At 51.6% G+C, this 23,332-nt stretch overlaps 1 protein-coding gene across 2 annotated transcripts in view; it reads right to left on the bottom strand.

Annotated features, from left to right (window-relative positions):
- LOC147009471 (uncharacterized) overlaps nt 1-23,332 on the bottom strand; it is a 95,272-nt gene that overhangs the window by 28,195 nt on the left and 43,745 nt on the right. The window contains exon 2 of one of the 2 annotated variants that reach the window (XM_085861865.1): nt 18,758-18,943. The exons of the other annotated variant lie outside the window; for it this stretch is intronic. Coding sequence (XP_085717991.1) covers nt 18,758-18,860 — 103 coding nt within the window. The 5' untranslated portion in view covers nt 18,861-18,943. The remainder of the gene's footprint in view (nt 1-18,757; nt 18,944-23,332) is intronic. 2 annotated transcript variants of the gene reach the window in all.

The following is a 23,332-nucleotide window of genomic DNA, read 5'->3' as shown; positions in this document are numbered from 1 at the left end:
AGCTGAGGCGTAAAACTGTACGTGCACTGAGGGTGGACAAGGAGGCCTATGTGCGAGGAATCTGTGAGGGGGTAGAGCATCACCTGTGGACAGGTGATTCTCGTCCCGCTTACAGGGGAATTCGCGCATTACGTTCATCCAAGCCCATCCCTCGGAGCACTACAGTTCGAGCAGAGAGTGGTAGGCTCTTGACAGAGGAGTCTGAAGTGAAGGCCCGCTGGGCCGGTTACTTTGAGCGGTTGTACCAGGCTGATCCCCCAACTGTCGAGTTGGACTTCAAGGGTGTTACAATCCCAGTTGCTGACCCTCGAATCAACTGTGGTCCACCTATGCTTATGGAAACACGGGCTGCGGTGAACCAGTTGAAACGGGGCAAAGCTCCAGGGATCTGTGGCATCCATGCCGAACTTCTCAAGGCTGGTGGAAATGCTGCACTCGTGTCGTTGCATGCAGTTTTGTGCTCTGCCTGGAACACAGGCATCATCCCAACTGACTGGAAGAGGGGCCTTGTTGTCCCTCTCTGGAAAGGGAAGGGTGATCGCCAAGACTGCAACAACTACCGAGGGGTGACGCTGCTCTCAGTGCCGGGCAAGGTCTTTGCTCGGATAATTCTCGATAGGGTTCGCCACCATCTGCTTGAGCACCAGCGTCCAGAGCAGTCAGGCTTTACACCAAAGAGGTCAACGATTGACCGTATCCTTGCACTTCGTGTCCTCACCGAACGCAGACGAGAGTTTCGGCAGGGGCTGCTTGCAGCCTATGTTGATCTCTGTAAAGCGTTCGATTCAGTGAATCGGGATGTCCTCTGGAGGATTCTTGGTCTTCGTGGGGTGCCACCAAAACTGATCGATCTGATGTCTGAACTCTACTCTGGTACTGAGAGTGCTGTGAAGTGTGGTGGTACCATCTCTGACTTATTTCCAGTTGTTACTGGAGTTCGTCAGGGATGTGTACTTGCCCCCACACTTTTCAGCACTTGTATGGACTGGATTCTAGGGAGGATGTCGGAGAGATCAAGTTGCGGTGCGTCATTTGGGAATGTCAAGATCTCGGACCTTGACTTTGCAGATGATGCAGTCATCTTTGCGGAGACTTTAGACATCCTCTTGGGGACCCTCGAGGTGCTGAATGAGGAGTCGGAGCCGTTGGGATTCCGGGTTTCTTGGGTCAAAACTAAGATCCAGGCTTTCGGTGACATCTTGGATGCTGCTGTCCTGTCTGTGTCTGTTTGTGGTGAGGATGTTGAGGTCGTGGAGAGATTCACTTACCTTGGCAGTGATATTCATGTCTCTGCTGGCTGCGAGTCAGAGGTCAATAGACGTCTGGGTCGGGCCTGGGGAGTCATGGATTCACTGGATAATGGGGTGTGCCGCTGACGGTACCTGTGCGGGAGGACGAAAGTCCGAGTCTTCAGGTCCTTGGTACTTCCAGTCTTGCTCTATGGGTGCGAGACTTGGACTCTGACCAAGGATCTGAGACGGAGACTTAATTCCTTTGGTACCGGGTCTCTTCGGAGAATCCTTGGCTATCGCTGGTCGGATTTTGTGTCCAACGAGCGGTTGCTGAGAGAGACTCGGATGAGATTTGTTACCTGCATAGTCCGTGAGCGTCAGTTGCGGCTGTATGGACATGTGGCTCGTTTTCCTGACTCTGATCCTGCTCACCAGATTCTCTCAGCGAGGGAGTCTCATGAGTGGAGGAGGCCAGTGGGTCGACCACGTGCCTCATGGTTGCAACAGGTTGACCATCATCTCAAGGAGATGGGGATGGGCCTGGCATCTGCCTGGGGGATGGCCAGACGGAGGCCCCTGGAGTACCGGCGGAAAGTGGACGCAGCGACGTGCTGTTCTGGCACATGCTCCCATACCTGACCTGGTCCTTAGATCAGTTATGACGTGAAGTTTATGTGCAGATAGGTCCCCACCATTGTTGAAAGGGGCTTCTTCGTGTTCGGCTGCGACCCTTTGAGATAGCAGTTTTTCTTTATCTATCGTTATTTTGAGCCACCATTGCAACAAACCTCCACGCAAACAACAACCGCCACCAACTACGCCACAATGCCCACCACGCTCACACCACCCCCACAACAATCACCACCATCTTCGCCACTACGCCCGCTTATGAATGCCATCCTCCGTGGACCACGATAAGACGGTTTCCGCGTCGGAAACCGTCCAAGAAGGATTGGCAGAACAAAAGCTCTTGTGAGGCCTGTGGGGTTTTTTCCCGCCTATTTTCCCCGCGCTTGGTGTGAAGGGAAGGGGGAGGGCAGCTCGCCGCTGATTTCTGGATGCACGGCGTGAGGCGGTCGGGGTGAGGGAACGCCCCTTTTCGGGAATCTTCTCGAAGGGAGGCAGAGCCGAAAACGGGGAGGAGCGAAGGGCGGAACCCCGCGCTATATAAGACGGACCGCACGCGGGGCTGGCTCTCTCTTGGTGGTTGCGGTCACGTCCTTTTTTGTCTGGATCATCGACGTCATCCTCTCTGTCGGGGTCGTGCTGGATCTCTCTTTCTTTGTCGTTGAGGTCGAGTTCTCTCTCCCTCCCTCTCGTCTTGGCGTTGAGCGACCTGTCGGTGAAGGCGCGGGCCGTTGGCGAGTCCGGGTGACGCCTCGGAGACGCGGACGGGAGGTGCCACAGGCGGTCTGTGGTGGACCTGCGCGTGCGGAGGAGAGTGCCGGAGAGGGTTCACAGGCCGCAGAAGGGAGGTTTTCTTTTCTTTCGGCTTTTGTATGTGTGTTTGTGGTGCGAGTCCATGAAGTAAACCTGTTTAAGTGCCTGCACATTTAATGTTATAGTCGGTCGCAACGTCTTTCATTTCTTGCTGTACAAATTGCATGACTGCCCTTGCTTGTTTGTGTTATATGTGTCATAAATGTGCTTGTGAAATGCTTCCCGTTCGTTGCATCCTTCCCCTCTTTTGAAAGTGCCATTTTGAATCGTGGAATGATTGGTAGTGGGTTTTAAACACCCGATAAATAATCTGAACCGTCGAGGTCGGCGATAACACTGCTCGGTTATCCCTGTAGCACGGAACGAACCGCTAAAGCGGTTCGTGTCCGAAGCCGACCTACGGCATGGTGCAACCCCTCGGTAGGTTACCCACGCGGGTATTTAGGTATATCGACATTCGGCGATTCACCCTATTTCACATGGGTGGAATGCGGACTGGGCTGTGGTGAGGTTAAACCCCCACTCGTGACTGGCTCCTGGCAGTAGTTCCAGGAGGATCACAACTGAATTGTCCGTCCGGTGGGCGACGCGGCTGCCATTAGAGGTACGCGGCCGATCGCACGCCAGGCGGGCCAGAATTCGTAACAGTGGTGTCAGGAGTGGGATTCGAATTCACCCCGTCTCCAACTAAATTCACGGTGAGTGGAGCGACCCCTGATTCCCAACAAACACGAGCGATTATTTTAAAAATTATTTATTCTACGGGATAAGATGGCATTTCAATGCGAACGGTTGCCGGAGGTATTAGAAATAGAAATGAGGGAAGAAATATTAGAATCTATGGCCCAGGACGAAATCCCCGTGCAGGACATTCCCATTGGGATGCAGGTTGAATTTCCCCCACAACCGAACCCAGAACCCGAAATGGGCGCAGCGGCAGAGGCCGTGGTGGATGACACCTCCCCTCTCCGCCTCCGTCAACCCCCCTCCCCCCCCGATCCTCGCCGAATCAGCTCAGCCGAGTGCACTCGACATGGCCCAGCTATTCGCCAAGCTGGCAAAGATCGATACGAATGCGCAACAAATGAATGCGAATATGCAAAGCAAGATGGATATAAATGCGCAACAAATGAATGCGAATATGACAAACGAAATGAAAAAAATACGGGGTGAGATGCAGAGCATGGGTGTAGGTAGGCCTGCAGGATAAACTGGAGATCGGCACGATACGAGCGGAGGTGAATGAGTTGAAAGAAAGTATAAAAGAGGTGCGGTCCGCGGTGAAGGCGGGCGAGGAAGACGTAAAAGAAAAAATGGTGACAGTCGCGAAGGAAATGGGAAAAGTAAAAGAAGGACAAAACCAACTAAAAGAGGAAATAAAAAAGAACACGACGGCGATAAAAGAGTTAGAGGGAGAGCAGGGGAAAATAAACAAAGGATTGGAGGTCGTAAAGAAGGAGTGTAAAAAAAGACATCAAGACATGACGGAGAGAGTTGAAAAGCTGGGACAAGAGATAAAAACAGAGACGGAGAAACTGGGAAAACGTGAAGGCGAGGAAGAAGAGCAATCTGAAGAGATGAAGAACGAATTATTAGAAACCAAAGGGGAGATGGCGCAGGTAAAAGAGGAGTTTGAGAGGCTATCGTTAGAGACACGAGAGGGATTCGGACAGGAAAGAGAAGAGTTGGATAAAGTAAAGGAACAACAGAAACAAATGGAGGGGAAAATAGTGAGTATGGAGGTGAGGCTGGCACAATGTGTTGAGACCCAGTGTGAGAGGCAGGGTGACCTCCTTCGGGAACAGGGGGAGGGGATACGCTCCCTCGTGGTGGATCGTGCCCAGGTGGGGCCGGTGTCGCAGGGCGGAGTAGGAGGGTTGCACGACGCGGGGGTGTGCATGCCGAGTTTGGGGAGGGTAGAGGCCACGGGGTGTTTTGGCCTAATGCGGGCGTCCAGTATGACTGTTCCAGTGGGTGTGCAGAATGCGAGTGTGATGGCTTGGGAGAGTAAGCGGGACAGCGCGGAGCACGCACAGACATGGACGGGTGGCAGATTCCCCAGGCAAATGGCTCGGGCCCTGCGGGAGTGGGGCGCCATTGGGATTTGGGGGGTACACCCCTCCAGGAGTCCCTCGGGAACTGGAAGGGGGGGAGCTGAAAAGGACCAAGGGTGCCGCGCTACCTCCGTACGATGGCAAGACGGAACTGAGGGCGTATATGGCCCAGTTCCACTGTGTGGCCAGAGGAAATGGCTGGAACAAGGTGCAGGGCGTGGCGCAGCTCACGGCGGCCCTGCGTGGTGTGGCATTTGAGGTCTTGACCACGCTACCCGGAGAAAGGGTGACACTGGAGGACCTCCATTCGGCCCTAAAAAAACAATTTGGCATGGACCAGCAGAGCGAGCTTGTTAAAGCTCAGTTCAGTGGGCACAAATGACGCTCCCAGGAACCATTGGGAGAAACGGCACACGATATTCGCCGCTCGGTGGGGATCGCGCATGCCAACATGCCGCCGGAGTACCGGGAGGAGATTGCCCTGGACCATTTTCTCCGCGTGATAGGGGGCACCGATGTCGGGGCGATGCTGACCGTACGGCGCCCGGAGAACCTCCAGAAGGCGGCTGATACTGCCGCCTGTTGGGAGGCAGCCAGGGCATCGTTTGGAGGGGCTGGGCGGCATGCAGGAGCAGTCCGGCAGGTGGGCCCCGTGGACGACAGTGCGCTGGGAGCCGGAGCGACCCTGGTCGACCAGGCGCTTATCAAGAAGATGATCCAGAATGCGGTCGATACCGGTTGGCAGGATCTGGACCGAGGCGGTCGGGCCCCGGAAGGGCATGGGATGGGCCATCAGGGGGTACCCCAATTCGGAACGAAGGTGGATACAATTCGACCTACCGGAGGCAAACACCTTACCAGAGGAGGTGTTATAATTGTGGCGCGAGGGACCACCTGCAATGGGAGTGTAATGCCCCGCGCAGGGAAGAGCCACGGTCCCCCAGACCACCAACTCCGCCCCGGGCCGATAGGGATGGCCAGGCCCAACCATCAACCCCCCCCCCACCAGTCCCAGGGAAACTAAAAAGTGCCGAACATGTAGGGCCGTGTTCGGCAGACTCAGATGGAGAAGAGCCCTCAGAACTGCGACAGGTCATCCATTGTGGCCAAATTGGCAATGGTAGTTTGACAATTCGGTGCAAAATTGCCGGCGTAGGGGTAGACGCCGTTGTGAACACAGGAGCGAGCGCCACGATCATCAGCCCTGTGGTCCTTGATTCGAGTGTGGACGGTTGGGTTGAGATCCACAGTCTGCAAAACCATAGTTTGCAGCTAGCTACCGGGGCAACGCCCCCAATCATAGGACGTGGTTACGTGTCCTTTAAATTGGGCACCATGAAAACGAGGATATAGGTTTGGGTGGCGAAGGTGTGCGACCCATGTCTAATAGGGTTGGATGTGCTAACTGCCGGTGGTTGGAAAATCGACTTGGGCCGAGGGGTCATGCAGTTGGGTGGTGAGGAATTGCCATTAGGGGGTGTGGGCACGGATGAGAGGGTGGAGCTGGAGGCTCCCGACTCTGTGGTCATTCCCCCGGGTGCCGAGGCGGTGGTCCCGGCCCGGTGGCGAGCACACCCAACGTGGCAGGGCTCCTGCGGTCTGGCAGAACTGCTGGCAGGGCAATCAACCCCGGGTTTAGTCGTGGGCCATACCCTAGTAAATACCGACGAGCCTATTGTGCCCGTTCAGGTGATAAATGTAAGCACGGAACCACGCATTATCAAGCGCGGCACGAAGGTGGCAGATTGCACCCCAGTGATAGAGGTCGCAGAGCTGAGGGACGATAACATCGAGCCGGACCGGCCCTGGAGGGAGTCTCCAGACTTTATTAGGAATTGGCCCGGTCCCATTGGCGAGATGGTACATCGGAGTAGCGTAGATTTGGAGGATGCCCAGTGGGAGACCTTATACAAACTGGTCGACCGACACATGGGAATCTTATCCTTGTCACCCGAGGATATTGGACGTACGGCCTGGTGCAACATCAGATCCATACCGATGGGGCCCGGCCTGTCCATCAGCCTGCTCGAAGGCTCCCATGGAGCAAGCGAGAGGAGGCTGATGAACAGGTTGAAAAGATGCTCAATACAGGTATCATTGAGCCCTTGGGAAGTCCTTGTATGTCACCGGTTGTGCTGGTCAAAAAGAAGGATGGGACCACACGTTTCTGTGTGGACTATCGCCAGCTGTACAATGTGACACTCAAAGACTCCTATCCCCTGCCTAGAATTGACGATATCCTCGACGCCGTTTCAGGCTCCAAATGGTTCTCAACCTTGGACCTCAAGAGTGGGTATTGGCAGGTGGAGATGGATAAGACGGGGAAGGAGAAAACGGCATTTTCCACAGGGAAGAGACTGTATCAGTTCACTGTGATGCCGTTCGATTTGTATAACGACCCCGCCACCTTTGAAAGACTGATGGAGCATGTGCTGGGCGGCATGCCATGGCAATCATGCCTGGTTTACCTGGATGACGTCCTGGTACACGCTAGAATATTCACCCAGGAGATAGCCAATTTGGACCAGGTGTTTGGGCGCCTCAGGCAGGCAGGGCTAAAGTTGAGCCCGGAGAAATGCACTTTGTTCGCGACAGAGGTGGCCTATCTCAGACACGTGATAGGCACGCGCACACGTGAAGGTGTGAAAACCGACCCAGGAAAAATTTCCGCGGTATAGGAGAGGCCCGTACCTACAACTGTTAAACAGGTACGGGGTTTCTTGGGTCTTTGCTCCGACTACCGGCGCTTCGTGGCAAACTTTGCGGAGATAGCCAGGCACCTCCACCGGTTAACGGAGAAGGGGTTGAGATTTAATTGGACAGAGGAATGCCAGGAGGCCTTCCTCAAATTAAAGGGGTGTTTGACATCCACACCCGTTTTAGCATACCCCACCGATGACGGGATGTATACCCTGGACACGGATGCAAGCCAGGAAGGATTGGGAGCAGTCTTGTCTCAGACACAGGGGGGCATGGAAAGAGTGATCGCGTATTACAGTCGGGCTATAAGTAGGCCCGAACGAAATTATTGCATTGCTCGCAAGGAGCTATTGGCTATGCTGTCTGCGGTGCGCCATTTCCACCCGTACTTGTACGGGAGGAAATTTTTGGTTCGAACTGACCATTCCTCCTTGCAATGGCTCTTACGGTTCAAGGAACCGGAAAGCCAGATTGCAAGGTGGTTGGAGAAGTTGCAGCAGTACGACTTCAGTGTGGCCCATAGAGCCGGTAAGGCTCATGGGAGTGTCGATGCGCTCTCTCGACGCCCCTGTCTGAGAGAAAGCTGCCGATATTGCACGAGGCATGAGGGGAGGGACCAATTGGCGGACACTTCCCAGAAACTCCCAGCCCGTGCGGCCCGGGTGGTAGGCCCAACTTTGCCACTAACCGCGGGGGAGGAATTTGGCTGTTTGGCGTGGAGCACGGCCCAGCGGGAAGACCCCGTGATAGGGCCAGTGTACAAATGGGTCCAAGAAAACAGGAGGCCCAGTGGGGAGGAGATCGCCCCACTTGGGGCGCGAACAAAAGCGTACTGGGCTCAGTGGAGGACCCAAGAAATGAGGGATAACATCTTGTATCGCAAGTGGTTGGAGATTTCCTCAGAAAAAACTTCTTGGCTGGTGATAGTCCCTGATGGGTTTAAGACCAAAATTCTGAAACAGGTGCACGGTACCCACGCAGGCGGCCATTTGGGCAGGACCAAAACAAAATCTCGGGTCCTCCGGCGGTTCTATTGGGTTAACATGGGGCGCGATGTACAGAACTGGTGTCAAGCATGCGATGCCTGTACTGCCAAAAAGGGACCGCCACGGAGGATGAGGGCCCCACTCCAACTACATCAGGTTGGGGCCCCCCTTGAGCGAGTGGCCATGGACATTTTGGGACCACTGCCCCCACTCGCCAAGGTCATAAGTACATCCTCGTGATTATGGACTATTTCATCAAATGGACGGAGGCCTTTGCCCTTCCCAACCTGGAAGCTGGGGTCGTGGCAAAGGCCTTCGTGGAAGGATTTGCATGTAGGTATGGGATTCCGCAGGAGCTGCACATGGACGAGGGACGAAATTTTGAGAGCGGATTGCTAAAGGAGGTGTGCAGACTCCTGGAAATTTGGAAGACACGAACGATGCCCGTGAGACCACAGTCTGATGGCATGGTGGAGAGGTTCAACAGGACCCTGGTCCAACAATTGGCCCTCTTCACCGCAATAATCAGGAGGACTGGGACGAACATCTCCCGTATCTCCTGATGGCTTATCGCACGTCCCAACATGGGGCGACCGCTTGTAGTCCGGCGCTGTTGATGTATGAGCGGGAGCTGAGAAGCCCCGTCGACTTGCTGTGCGGTCCGACGCCTGAGCGTCCTGATAGACCCCCGGGGGAGGGCTATGCCCGTCGGTTGGAGGAAGGCATGGAGAAAGTCCATGCCTTCGCTCGCCACCATCTCCAACAGGCGGGTATAAAGATGAAGCGCAGGTACGATCACCGGAGCCAGTTGAGCGAGTACCCACCGGGGGCGAAGATTTGGTTCTTCAACCCCCGGAGGAGGAAGGGCAGATTCCCGAAGCTCACCTCACCTTGGCAGGGACCGGGGGTCGTCCTGGCGCAAATCAGTGACATGGTTCTCAAAATTAAAATGGGACCACGAGCCCTTCCGCGGATCGTCCAAGCGGACCGCCTGAGACCTTACAAGGGCGACCTTACGCCCTCATGGACATGTCTTGCTGGAACAGCCGCTCCCGGAGAGGCGCAAGGCTCGCAGAGCCTTGCTAAGAGTTCACGAGCCAAGTTGGGAGGGACGGAATCCCCCTGCGAATAGAGGATTTAGGAGACTGAGACAGACTTGTGGATGTGTTGAGGGGACGTAGCTCAGCTACATAGGTTAAATGGAACGTGCTATATTGTAAGGGACGATGTGGGAGCACGAGTTAGTAGAGGGGATGTAGTGAGCAGAGTGGCAGAATTCAGCGGTGTGTATTGAAGAGTTGTGAGGTGGACACATGTTGAGTGAGTGAGGCCAGCGAGCCTGTGTGTATGGAGTGAAAGTAGTATGCATGGTGCGATGAGTGATTGGGGGGAGGAGTGATTCCCACCCAAGGGACCCCAGGGTCAGAATAAGGTGAGTTAGGGGGTTTGTCAAATTGAAGAAATGGAGGTCGTTTTGCTGTTGGTGGGAATGTAGGTTAGATACCCATTTGGAGGGGTGCAGGAGCCCTGTTGAAGGGCTGGGAGCGTGGCTGCGAAAGGCAAGTATCGCTTAGTGGGTACCCCGGACACCAGGCGAGTCGGCCGCGGTAGGCCAAGGGTCCATGGGGGGCCGGGATAGTGTAGTGGGCATGGGTGCGCCCGCATGATGCGGGGGCCCAGGGCGCCATATGCCACGGGGGCAGTGTATTGGGCACGGGCGACCCTCGGAAAGGGACCCAGGGTGCCAACACGCCACGTGGGCATTGAGGGGGAGTCGCCAGAGAGGGCACTCCCCAGTTTTAGGGAGCTGGTAGGCTCGGAGGCAGTGTAGTGCCCGGGGGTGCCATTGTTGGGGAATCGGCAGAGGGTAGTTCCTGCCAAGGGAGCCACGCGTCCCAGCCACGAAACCATGTGAGGGCATGGGAAGAAAATTGGGGGGCATGGCCCGAAATTTGAGAGGACACCAACACAGGCGACGGGAATCTTGGTTGTTAGAACGATAGGTTAAGCGAGAGGTGCTTGTTGAAAGCCCCGGGGTAGTTTAAAGGTTAATAGTTCGAGTAGATAGGAAGTGTACCCCTCCGCACCATCCATCCCTTCGCTCTCGTTGTGGGCCGCTGGACCCCCTTTGGGTTAGTAGATCGCTGAAATCTGAGGAGGCCATTCTGAGGCTTCATTGGGCCTCGACACAGGACGCTAGCTCTCCCTCATTCCCCTCCGGGAAGGGAACATAGGGGTTGGGAATAGGCTCGGAGATGATAGGTTAGCCGAACAAGGACGATAAAGGGGGTTAGGAGACGAGTTATAGAGGGGGAAGTAAAAATGAAAATAAAAACAAAAAAATAAGATGGGGCTAAATTGATCTTTGACACATGAAGGGAGTGGGTATGGACAGAGACAGGGAAAGGCGATAGGTTGGGAAGGAGACAGTAGGGTAGGTCCGTGCCCGCCTTTCGAGTGGCCAGCACCACCGCACTCCCTCCACCAACCTCCATTTCAAGGCAAGAGGCAGGCCACTTCATCTGCTGGCTGTGTTTGCTACGAGGCCTGTGCCGGTCGATCGTCTGCCAGCTGATTTTGCTTCAAGGCCTGTGCAGGCCAGGTGGTTAAGCCTGGTGTTGGCGCAGTGGTTAGGGCAGTGGCTTGGGACCCAAAAGGTCCTGAGTTCAAGCCCCGTTGGGACACTGAATTAATCTATGTATATATATATATATCTATATATATATATATATATATATATATATATATATATATATATATATCTATATATATATATATATATATATATAAATATACCAAGTCGAAAACACCAGGGGGTTGACTCAGCCTGCCATCCTTCCGAGGTCGGCGAAATGAGTACCAGTTGTACTGGGCCCGGTGTATGCCCTGGTTAGAATAGGTGTACCATATCCCTGTGTGTCGTAAGAGGCGACCAGGGTTGCGTCAGGAAGGGCATCCGGCGTAAAAACCTATGCCAAATCATTATGCGGACAATAAAACGAATTTCCATACCGGATCGGTCGAGGCCCGGGTTACCAACGACCGCCACCGGTACCGGTGGTCAGCAGGGTACCAGTGGAAATTGTGCTACTGCTGGGCGAAGGAGGAGAAGGAGACGGGGAAGGCGAGTCCGGAGGCAGTGGGAGAGGTGGAAGGGTAGAAGTGTGGAGGTGAGAGTTGGAACTCTGAATGTTGGGACGATGACTGGCAAAGGGCGCGAGTTGGCTGATATGATGGAGAGAACAAAGGTGGACATACTGTGTGTACAAGAGACCAAGTGGATGGGGAGTAAGGCTAGGAGCATTGGAGGTGGTTTCAAACTGTTCTACCATGGTGTGGATGGGAGGAGAAATGGTGTCGGGGTAATCCTGAAGGAAGATAATGTCAAGAGGGTATTGGAGGTGAGGAGAGTGTCTGACCGAGTGATGAGTGTGAAGTTGGAAATTGAAGGGGTGATGATGAATGTCATCAGTGCATATGCCCCACATATGGGGTGTGAGATGGAGTATAAAGAAGATTTCTGGAGTGAGTTAGATGAAGTGGTGGAGAGTGTATCCAAGGATGAAAGTGGTGATTGGAGCAGATTTCAATGGGCATGTTGGGGAAGGGAATAAAGAGGATGAGGAGGTGATGGGGAGGTACGGTCTCAACAAGAGAAATGTGGAAGGGAAAATGGTGGTGGAGTTTGCAAAAAGAATGGAAATAGCAGTGGTAAATACGTATTTCAAGAAGAAGGAGGAACACAGGGTGACATACAAGAGTGGAGGAAAGTGCACACAGGTGGATTACATTTTAAGCAGGAGATGCAACCTGAAAGAGATTAGTGACTGTAAGGTGGTGGCAGGGGAGAGTGAAGCTCGACAGCGTCGATTGGTGGTCTGTAGGATGACTTTAGAGGTGAGGTTGAGGAAGAGAGTGAGGGCTGAACCAAGGACCAGATGGTGGAAGCTGAAGGAGGAAGACTGTTGCGTGAAATTTAGGGAGGAGGTGAGACAGGCGTTGGATGGTGGTAAAGATGGGTGGGATGATTGGGCAACGACAGCAGAAGTTGTGAGGGAGATAGCTCGGAAGGTACTTGGTGTGACATCTGGACAGAGGAAGGAAGATAAGGAGACTTGGTGGTGGAATGAGGAAGTACAGGAAAGTATAAGGAAGAAGGGGTTGGCGAAAAAGAAGTGGGATAGTCAGAGAGATGAAGAAAGGAGGCAGGAGTACAAGGAGTGGTGGCGAAAGGCAAAAAGAGAGGTGGCAAAGGCCAAGGAAAAGGCATATGATGAGCTGTATGAGAAGTTGGATACAAAAGAAGGGGAAAAGGATTTATACCGATTGGCAAGACAGAGGGACCGAGCTGGGAAGGATGTGCTGCAGGTTAGGGTGATAAAGGACGCAAATGGGAATGTGCTGACGAGCGAGGAGAGTGTGTTGAGAAGGTGGATGGAGTACTTTGAGGAGCTGATGAATGAAGAAAATGAGAGAGAGAGAAGGTTGGAAGAGGAGGAGATAGTGAATCTGGAAGTGGGGTGGATCAGTAAGGATGAAGTGAGGACTGCTATGAAGAAGATGAAAAGTGGAAAGGCGGTTGGCCCAGATGGTATACCAGTGGAGGCATGGAAGTGCTTCGGAGAGATGGCAGTGGGGTTGTTAACCAGATTGTTTAATAAAGTCTTGGAAAGTGAGAGGATGCCGGAGGAGTAGAGATTAAGTGTACTGGTTCCGATTTTCAAGAATAAGGGTGATGTACAGAGCTGTGGAAATTACAGAGGGATAAAGTTGTTAAGCCACACCATGAAGTTGTGGGAAAGAGTAGTGGAAGCTCAGTTGAGAGGAGAGGTGACGATCTGTGAGCAGCAATATGGGTTTATGCCAGGAAAGAGCACCACTGAAGCAATGTTTGCTTTGAGAATGTTGATGGAGAAGTATAGGGAAGGCCAGAAGGAGTTCCATTGTGTGTTTGTGGATTTAGAGAAAGCTTATGATAGGGTGCCAAGAGAGGAGCTGTGGTATTGTATGAGGAAGTCGGGAGTGGTGGAGAAGTATGTGAGGATCGTGCAGGATATGTATGAGAACAGTGTGACAGCGGTGAGGTGTGCGGTAGGAATGACGGACCGGTTTAAGGTAAAAGTGGGATTGCACCAAGGATCGACTCTGAGCCCTTTCCTGTTTGCAATGGTGATGGACAGGTTGACGGACGAGATCAGACTGGAGTCCCCATGGACTATGATGTTCGCGGATGACATCATGATCTGTAGGGAGAGTAGGGAGCAGGCTGAGGCGAGCCTTGAGTGGTGGAGGTACGCACTGGAGAGAAGGGGAATGATAGTCAGTCGGAGTAAGACGGAGTACATGTGCGTAAATGAGAGGGAGGGTGGTGGTATGGTGCGGTTGCAAGGTGTTGAGGTGGGGAAGGTGGATGGGTTTCAATACTTGGGATCAACTGTCCAAAGTAACGGAGAGTGTGGGAGAGAAGTGAAAAAGAGTGCAGGCAGGATGGAGTGGGTGGAGAAGAGTTGCAGGAGTGATTTGTGACAGAAGGGTAGCTGCAAGAGTGAAGGGGAAAGTATATAAGACGGTTGTGAGACCAGCTATGTTGTATGGTTTGGAGGCGGTGGCACCAACAAAAATACAGGAAGCGGAGCTGGAGGTGGCAGAGTTAAAGATGCTGCGATTCTGGTTGAGAGTGACGAGGATGGATAGGATAAGAAATGAGTATATTCGAGGGACAGTGAAGGTAGGACGGTTTGGAGACAAAGTGAGAGGCGAGTTTGAGATGGTTTGGACATGTGCACAGGAGGGAAGCAGAGTATATCGGGAGAAGGATGTTGAAGATGGAGCGCCAGGTAGGAGGAGAAGAGGAAGGCCAAAGAAGAGGTTCATGGATGCGGTGAAGGCGGATATGCGGGTGGTTGGAGTGTCAATGGAAGATGTGGAGGATAGAGCGAAATGGAGATGGTTGATCTGCTGTGGCAACCCCTAACGGGAGCAAGCTGAAAGAGGAAGAAGAAGAAGAAGAAGCCTGTGCCGGCCAGGTCATCTGCTGGCTGTTGCTGCAAGGCCTCTGCCGGTCGGATCGTCTGCCGGCTGTTTTACAACAAGGCCTGTGCCGGTCAGCTTCACTGCCGGCTGTTTTCGCTACAGCGGCCTTACCATGCCTTGCCTGCCTGCCTTTGCCTTGGCCCATGCCCTCGTCCATTTTGCCCCGTTCTGTTTTGCATCCCCCCCCCCTGTTCATTGCCATGTGCGCCAGGACCCTCGCGCAAGTTTGCAGGGACTGCTCTGATGGCAGCTGCAACACGGGACTGCACCAGCAGCCCGTGCACCGTGTTTGTTTCCATCCATCCATCCATCCACCGTTCATTACGTGTGTCGGCTTGAGTCCGCACCGTTCACAGTGCCGCAGGGACTGCCCGGTAGGCAGCCGCACACGGAGACTGCGTTTGTGCAGCCCGTGCACCGTTTGTGTTCACTGCGCCCATTTCAAAAAGGGGAGGCCTTGGACTGCGTATGAGCAGCCGGCCACATTCCCTGTCACCTGCGTGGTTTCATGAGCCAGAGACTGCGTGTGAGCAGCCTGGCTCCCTGCTGCTAACTCTTGTTTTCTCCACAGAGTCCATCGATCCTGGGCCATGGTTAGTGTAAATTTTCTAAGTTAAGTTGTTAAGTTGTAATTGTAAATGTGTTTTGCACGCCCGGCATGTTTGTCTTTGCGCCGGCAATTTATTTAAGTCGTCTGTATGAGTGGGTTTGTTTAGTTAGTTACTCAGCCCGTAGATTATTTAATTTGGGGACACGAATACACTGAATGTCGCACCCAGGGACCCGAAGGTAAATTGTACTCGGGGAGAACTTACACATGATGGCACACGAAAATTCGACGACTCGGGACGAGTCTGTAAAAAAAGGGAGGGGTAGTATTACGGCTGTGGAAATTCGCAATACACCAAAAAGGGTCCTTAGATCAGTTATGACGCTAAGTTTATGTGCAGATAGGTCCCCACCGTTGTTTAAAGGGGAGTCTTCGTGTTCACCGGGCTGCGACCCTTTGAGATAGCCGTTTTTCTTTATCTATCGTTATTTTGAGCCACCATTGCAACAAACCCACGCAAACAACAACCGCCACCAACTACGCCACAACGCCCACCTCGCTCACACCATCCCCACAACAATCACCACCATCTTCGCCACTACGCCCGCTTACGAACGCCATCCTCCGTGGACCACGGTAAGACGGTTTCCGCGTCGGAAACCATCCAAGAAGGATTGGCAGAACAATAGCTCTTGTGAGGCCTGTGGGGTTTTTTTCCCCCGCCTATTTTCCCCGCACTTGGTGTGAAGGGAAGGGGGAGGGCAGCTTGCCGCCGATTGGTGGATGCACGGCATGAGGCAGTCGGGGTGAGGGAACGCCCCTTTTCGGGAATCTTCTCGAAGGGAGGCGGAGCCGAAAACGGGGAGGAGCGAAGGGCGGAACCCCGCGCTAAAAAAGGCGGACCGCACGCGGGGCTGGCTCTCTCTTGGTAGTCGAGGTCAAGTCATTTTTTTGTCTGGGTCGTCGACGTCATCCTCTTTCGGGGTCGTGCTGGATCTCTCTCTTTCTTTGTCGTCGAGGTCGACTTCTCTCTCCCTCCCTCTCGTCTTGGCGTTTAGCGACCTATCGGTGAAGGCGCGGGCTGGTGGCGAGTCCGGGCAACGTCTCGGAGATGTGGACGGGAGGCGCCGCAGGCGGTCTGTGGTGGACCTGCGCGTGCGGACGAGGAGAGTGCCGGAGAGGGTTCACCGGCCGCAGAAGGGAGGTTTTCTTTTCTTTGGGTTTTTGTATGTGTGTTTGTGGCGCCAGTCCGTGAAGTAAACCTGTTAAAGTCCCTGTACATTTAATGCTATAGTCAGTCGCACGTCTTTCATTTCTTGCTGTACATATTGCATGACTGCCCTTGCTTGTTTGTGTTATATGTGTAATAAATGTGCTTGTGAAATGTTTCCCGTTCGTTGCGTCCTTCCCCTCTTTTGAAAGTGCCATTTTGAATCGTGGAATGATTGGTAGTGGGTTTTAAATACCCGATAAATAATCTGAACCGTCAAGGTCAGCGATAACACCGCTCGGTTATCCCTGTAGCACGGAATGAACCGCTTTAGCGGTTCTTGTACGAAGCCGACCTGCGGCGTAGTGCAACCCCTCGGTAGGTTACCCGCGCGGGTATTTTGGTATATCGACATTCGGCGATTCATCCTATTTCGCGCGGGTGGAATGCGGACTGAGTTGTGGTGAGGTTAAACCCCCACCCGTGACTGGCTCCTGGCGGTAGTTCCAGGAAGGTCACGACTGAATTGTCCGTCCGGTGGGCGACGCAGCTGCCATTAGAGGTACGCGGCCGATCGCACGCCAGGCGGGCCAGAATTCTTTAATAATATACATGAAATTTCACATCCATCGATTAAAGCATTAAGCGGTTCAAGAAGTAACCTTTTTACGTTTTCATTAAATCTAATATGGTGATCAAACCACGTAACCGATGACGTTTTAGTTATCACCCTTGTATACCCATGGGTATTCGATCTGTTAAGCAGTTCCAGAGTATTTTTTTTAGGTTTTTATTTTCAATTCCATATGGCTGCCAGACCACGTGACCAATGATGTTATAAATTTAATTCTTCATCCACATCGGGTCATAAATCAGATATATGAAGTTTCTGATTTTTAGGACAAGGATTTTGATTCTATGAATTATGGCTGCAATTCCAATACACTAATGATGTCATCAAAATTACCCAATATACAACATGGGGAGGTGATGACGTATGTCAAGTTTCAATTTTTTTCCAATTTTTCCCTTTCGGGGATGTCCAATCCAATATGGCTGCCATATCATGAAACCTATGATGTCAGAGTTATCAATAAAATGTTCTCATGGGAAGTCCCTCCTGTGTGTGAAGTTTTGCATGGATCGGACAAACGGTTGCAGAGAAAACAAAAATAAAAGACATAAAATGTCAGAGCCTCCATCGTTTTATTAATTTTGCTGGACGGAGTTAAAGGGCTATCCCATATTTACAAGATTTATTTGTATGTGCAATTGACTTGAGTGGTCAGGTGATATGGAAGATTGCTCACGATTTGGCAAGATTGCAGAAGTAACAAAATGGCCACCAGTCGCCCATCTTGCATCTGATCTCAAAAAAAGACGTGCCTATGTAAGCAATCATTCACTACCCATCTGCCAAGTTTGAACAAGATCGGTATATGCATGTCTGATAAATGGCTGAGGACGTGTTCAACATTGGGTTTTTTCACAACTAAAATGGCCGCCAGTCGGCCATCTTTGATCGAATCATGAAACAAAATGATGTCTATAGGTATACCATCATGTATAGGCTTTGTGCTGAGTTTGAACAAAATCAGTCCATAGATATCCGAGATATGACTAGGACGGACGGACAAGACCCAATCCATAATCCCCCATTTCAGACAAAGTCCAACGGGGGCTAAAAAGATTAAAGAAGAAACATATAGATGTGGACACACACACATAGATACACAGACAGACAGACAGACACGGGCATCACAATTGTCTCACAACCCCTTCGGAACGAGACCAACAATCCTTATGAAAAAGTACAGTCACTCACACATTTGGGTCTCATAAGATAGATGGAGTACTGCTCTCCCCTCTGGGCTGACATCCCTGCCTCACACCTTGCTCAGCTTGATGCCATGGAAACTAAAGCCTCAAGATAATTGGAATTTCCCACGATGAAGCCGAGTCTATGGGCCCATCACTTTCACATTGTGGACAGGTTGGTAGTCTCCCTCCCCCCCCCACCCCGCCACAGGTTTCTGCACGGAAAATGCGGTCCACCAGAAACCACCGTTTGGTAAAACTACCAAAATCCAGAATCAGCTCAACTCCACAATTTCTATCCTCTTTTCCCCTCTATGTCTTCAAGAGAACATCCTGCATCCAAAACCAAAGTATTTTCCTCCCCAATGGCCCCATTCCAAAGCACTCCCGTTTTCCAGATTATTGTGATTTCCCCCCTCTCCCTCACCTCTTTACGTTTGTTGGTTGATGTGTTACTTTTCTGTTTCATCCCCACTTTCCCCTTCCTCTTCATCTTGTGTTTCATTTAACTTGTGTGCAGCTTGTTCACCCCCATGAGTCCTTGGCCCCTCCACTTCATCTCACTCTCACTTCAACTCTGCTGTTGTTGTTTCCCCCCTTTCCATTGTATTCCCTTTCATTATGCTCTCAGTCTTCCACAAGCCTCCATCATGTATGGAATAAAATAAAAAAAAAAAACTCAGTGCTAAACAAACACAGATCTCATCAAAAATGATGGAGATCACACAACTCACCATTCCGCTGGTCACTTTGCTCCTCTTCCAGACCAAAGGAGTTCACGTCCTCTATTTTTATCTGCACAATCTCAGAAAATCCTTTCAGCTCCTCGACCTTCATTCCACTCCTGAGCACAGTCGGCTGTTTAGATTCCGGCTGCAAACGAAAAGAATCCTTCCAACAGCCAACTTGAGTGGGTGAACCTTCAAAAAGCAGGAAACATACCTGATGTTTGCTCCACCCTGAGTACCTTGATCCCACACAGCACCTACATGTGAACTACCTCTGGACTTGAAGCCTTATCCTCTGGCCAAGTCAGTGACAGCACTTTAAACGTTCACCACACAAATACACGCACCCTTTGACACCCCAAAATAAATTGTACATGTGGCAGGTTGTTAAGACAATACTGTAATTGTATAACATGTTGATGTAAATTTTGATTTATCCATATCTAAAACTAGAAAGCATCTGAAAATGAAAACTTGATGATTGATGATTTTCGGCAACCTTGACTTTTTTACCTGAAAAGCAAGAGGCTTCAGTGACTCAATATGCAAACCATGCTAAAATTTCAATGAAATTGACAATTGTCACCAAGACCTTTGACCTTTTGACCTGAAAAAAAAATCTGCTTTCGTGTTTTATTGGTGAACCAAACGTGCCAATTCTTCAGTTGCAGGTCAATGGGATGAAATTTACGATTTAATGTGAAATTGACCTTTTGACCAAATTATTAGTTTTTCTTCTCCTTATTCTCATGATAATGCTTTGTTCAAAATTTGATGACAAAAGTTCAAATGGTAAAAAAGTTATGGCCTGGATGGCACACACACACACACACACACACACACACACACACACACACACACACACACACACACACACACACACACACACACACACACACACACACACACACACACACTGACTGTGATTGGGACAACAAGTGATGGAGGGAGAAGGAGTGAATACGGACCCCCGATATGGAGAGGAACGCACCCGACCCATTGACGTTAACCAGGAAGCACTTGCACCAGGAAAAGGGGGGGGGGGTGGGAGAGGTGGATAGTGATAGGCATGAAGAGGAGGAAAAATGGCAGAATGAAGGAGAGGAGGATGAAGTGCAGGGAGGGGCAGGAAGAGGATGGAGAATGGCAGAATGAGGAAAATAAAGAAGACAAGAAAGATGAAGAGCAGCATGAACTGGAGGAAGAGCTGCCCAACAAAATAGGGGAGATGAGACTGATGCCACTCAAAGAAAGACCACAACTCCAGAAAATAGAAACCAACAAAAGACAAAAATACTGGTGAGGAGAATCAACACAGCACTCAGAAAAATCATACCAAGGTCATCTGGATTAAAGGACATCAACAGTGCTCATTCAATAAAATGTAACACGCAAACATCGCCATGAGAACAATAAACCAGCTTGCAACATCTCCATAACTCATTATGCCCTCCAGGTGCAACAAGCATGGTCCACTTTGTACGCCATCAAAATCTACCCTTTTCCATCAAATATATTAAAAGTGCGAGACTGTGAGTGCTTCTTGCCCAATTTTCGCTGAACTTAAACCGAGATTCGAAGGCCACCTCAAGTAAAGCGATCAAAGCTACATTGCACTTTGAAAGTATTGTTGCGGATTCGCGCCCACCGGCGTGCGAGCGGCCACGTGACTCGAATCGCGGCACGTCGCCCACCAGACGGACAATTCCGTCGTAACCCTCTCGGACTAACGCCGGGAACTAGTCACGGGTGGGCCTTTCGGCCTCACCACGATCGTGCCAATCGGCCCCCCGCGTGGGATAGGGTTGTTCGCCAAATTCGACCTACCTAAGTACCCACACGGAGGGGAGACCGGGCGATCGCACCTCGCCGCAGGTCGACTTCGGACACGGGCCACTTTAAGCGACCCGTTCCGTACTATCGGGATAACCGAGCGGTGTTATCGTCAACATCGACGGTTCCGATTAATTATCGGGCGTATTTAGCCCACGACCAACCCTTTACGTGAAGTAAGATGGAGATTCAATTGAAGAAAAGACGAAGCGAAACGGGAAAAACAGTTCAACATAAAGCACATTTATTCCGCGGCAAACGGAAAGCACACATATACAATTACAACAATTATGCACCAAAAGCAAATGTAACAAAAGGAACACAACAATTATGCACCAAAAGCAATTGCAACAAAAGAAACACAATGCAGATCTACTACCGACGACGCGAGCACACGGCAACACTTACACAGTTTTACTTTACAGACGGTGCCGACAACACATATACTCAAAAGCAAAAGAAAAAGGGGCCACCCTCTACGACAAGGGGGCAGACGGGCCTGGGGCCGAGACCGCGTGGAGCCTACCCGTCTTGTGATGAGCCGCAAAATGGCGGCGGTGCCCCGACTCCGCGCTCCTCTGCGGGTTTCGTTGGCACTGCTTGGAATGGGGTGGGAACGGGGCCCCCTTTTCGCACTATCTCAGCGCGGGGGGAAACAGCGGGGGTTGTTGATGCTCTGGGGAAAGAGGATAGCTGGCTTGCTTGGGTCCTGCGACGAGCGACTCCACTGCGCCCTCGACCGCATTCCCGGCTTCCCCTCTCTGCAGCTCCCCGACAGACTCCGAACCCCGACAGACCGACTCTCCTCCAGACCCGTCTTGGTTGCTGCTGCCACACTTCGCCGCCGCCGCCACACCTCTCCAACTCGCCCGAGCCCGAAACAGAAACTGACTGAATTTGCCCCGCGCTCGGCGCTTTTAGTACGGCAGGAGAAACCATATGCAAATTTCCGGATGAGGATGAGCTCGGGGGCGGAGCCACGCTCGCCCATTGGACGGAGGAAAAGTGGGCGTGAACCTCCCCTGATCCTCGAATTTGCATATATCGATTCTACTCCGACGCGCCTGGAGGCGGGGCCAAATCGCCCCGCGCTTAATGATTGGACGGATCGGAAGTGGGCGTGAATCATTCCTGATCCGACTTCCCCTCGGAAAGGCCGCTTTTTGCACCCGCAGCTCAGCGCGCGTCCCGCACGAGGCCAGGACAGCCTGACGCTCGGCGTTCACAAGCGGCGTGGGAATGGCCGCAGAAGGAGAGGTGAAGTTGGTGGAGGGTTTATTGTGGCGGTGATGGCCATGGCGACGCTTGGAATGACGGTGATGCGATGTTTACGGGAGCGAGCCGTGACGGTAAAGGTCGTGGCTGTTGGCGTTGTTGTTGTGAAGCGGCGTTGCGGTTGGTGGTTGTTGTGTGATGGCAGTTGAGACGTGGTTGGTTCAAAATAAAGATAGAACAGAAAAACGGCTATCTTAAAGGGTCGCAGCCCGAATGAATCACATTTATTCTCTCTAAACAACGGGTTTGGGCTAACTACACATGTACTTACAGAGATATCTCACCTCCGGGACCTGAATGGTGGTTTGCGAATTTCCTCAACCACAACAGTATTAACATCAATTTTAAAGAACCTCTGCCATCAATGACAAACAATCACAACATATTAACTGTTGTTGATGAGTTTTTGAGGTTTCCTTTTGCTTTTCCATGTGCGGACATGACGACGGCAATTGTCATAAAATGTTTCTGCCTACTGTTTTCAGTCCTGAGTATGCCTTCTTATGTACATCCTGACCGAGGACCTTGCTGTTTGTCCGATGAACTCAAGCCGTTTCTACATGGCCGTGGGATTGCCACCAGCCGAACTACTGCCGATAATCACAGGGGAATGGCCTGGTGGAAATATACAACGGCATCATCTGGAAAGTCATGACCTTGGCTCTGAAGTCATGAGAACTGATGACTGCGCAGTCGGAAGCTGTCTTCGCTGATGCTCTGCACGTGAACGGCTGTTCAGTTACCAGCGCCAATCCACCAGCGGACATTGTATACCCACCTGGTTGGCTTCCCTTTTAGTGGGGCAGATAACAGCAATTTTTAGGAGGAATCATGCAAATGATGATACAAGCATCAAATTTGGCACATTTGTTCTCCAGGGGATTCTAAGCAAATCTGCCTGATTGGCCATTTGAAAATCCAAGATCGCGGCCATTTTTCAAGATGACCGCCAAGTTAGCCTCCCGAAGTTGACTTTTTGCTTAGAAGTATTTGTAGTTGTCCGATTTGCATGATCTCGGTGTGGATCTCTATGTTTTCAAGCCTGCTGGAGTGGATTTTCCTGTTTTTAAAGCCCCCTGACAGTTTTTTATTTTGCACCACTTTAATGATTGTCATATGAAGCTCAGGCCTTTCTGCAACCGGGCCCTGGCCAGTAAATGTTCAAAGTAGTGCATACCATGCGAATGTTCCTCCAGCTGCTGCTATCCACAGATGCAAATGCAGAGTGCTGTGCAGGGGAGCCCTGACTCAAAGCACTTGCATCTCCAGTTGCAACCTATCTTACAGGAATACTTGGTCAGTTCCTGACAGCTGGCTGCAATAGGGGGTAGTGTTGTCCAACATATCTGCCATGTCTCTCCTTTCTGTGTCCATCCCCATTCAGAGGGACTGCTCGTGTCTGGACTGGAGATGGTTGCCTGGCCCCAGATGATTCCAGCCTGATAGGCCGCACGCTTTGCATGTTCTCTGAGG

This window comes from Eptatretus burgeri, chromosome 17 (genome assembly GCF_056783735.1).
Source record: "Eptatretus burgeri isolate ZD-2024b chromosome 17, Ebu_testis_v1, whole genome shotgun sequence".
NCBI lineage: Eukaryota > Metazoa > Chordata > Myxini > Myxiniformes > Myxinidae > Eptatretus > Eptatretus burgeri.
The sequence above is the reverse complement of the archived record's forward strand: the minus strand, read 5'-3'. Positions and strand labels throughout refer to the sequence as shown.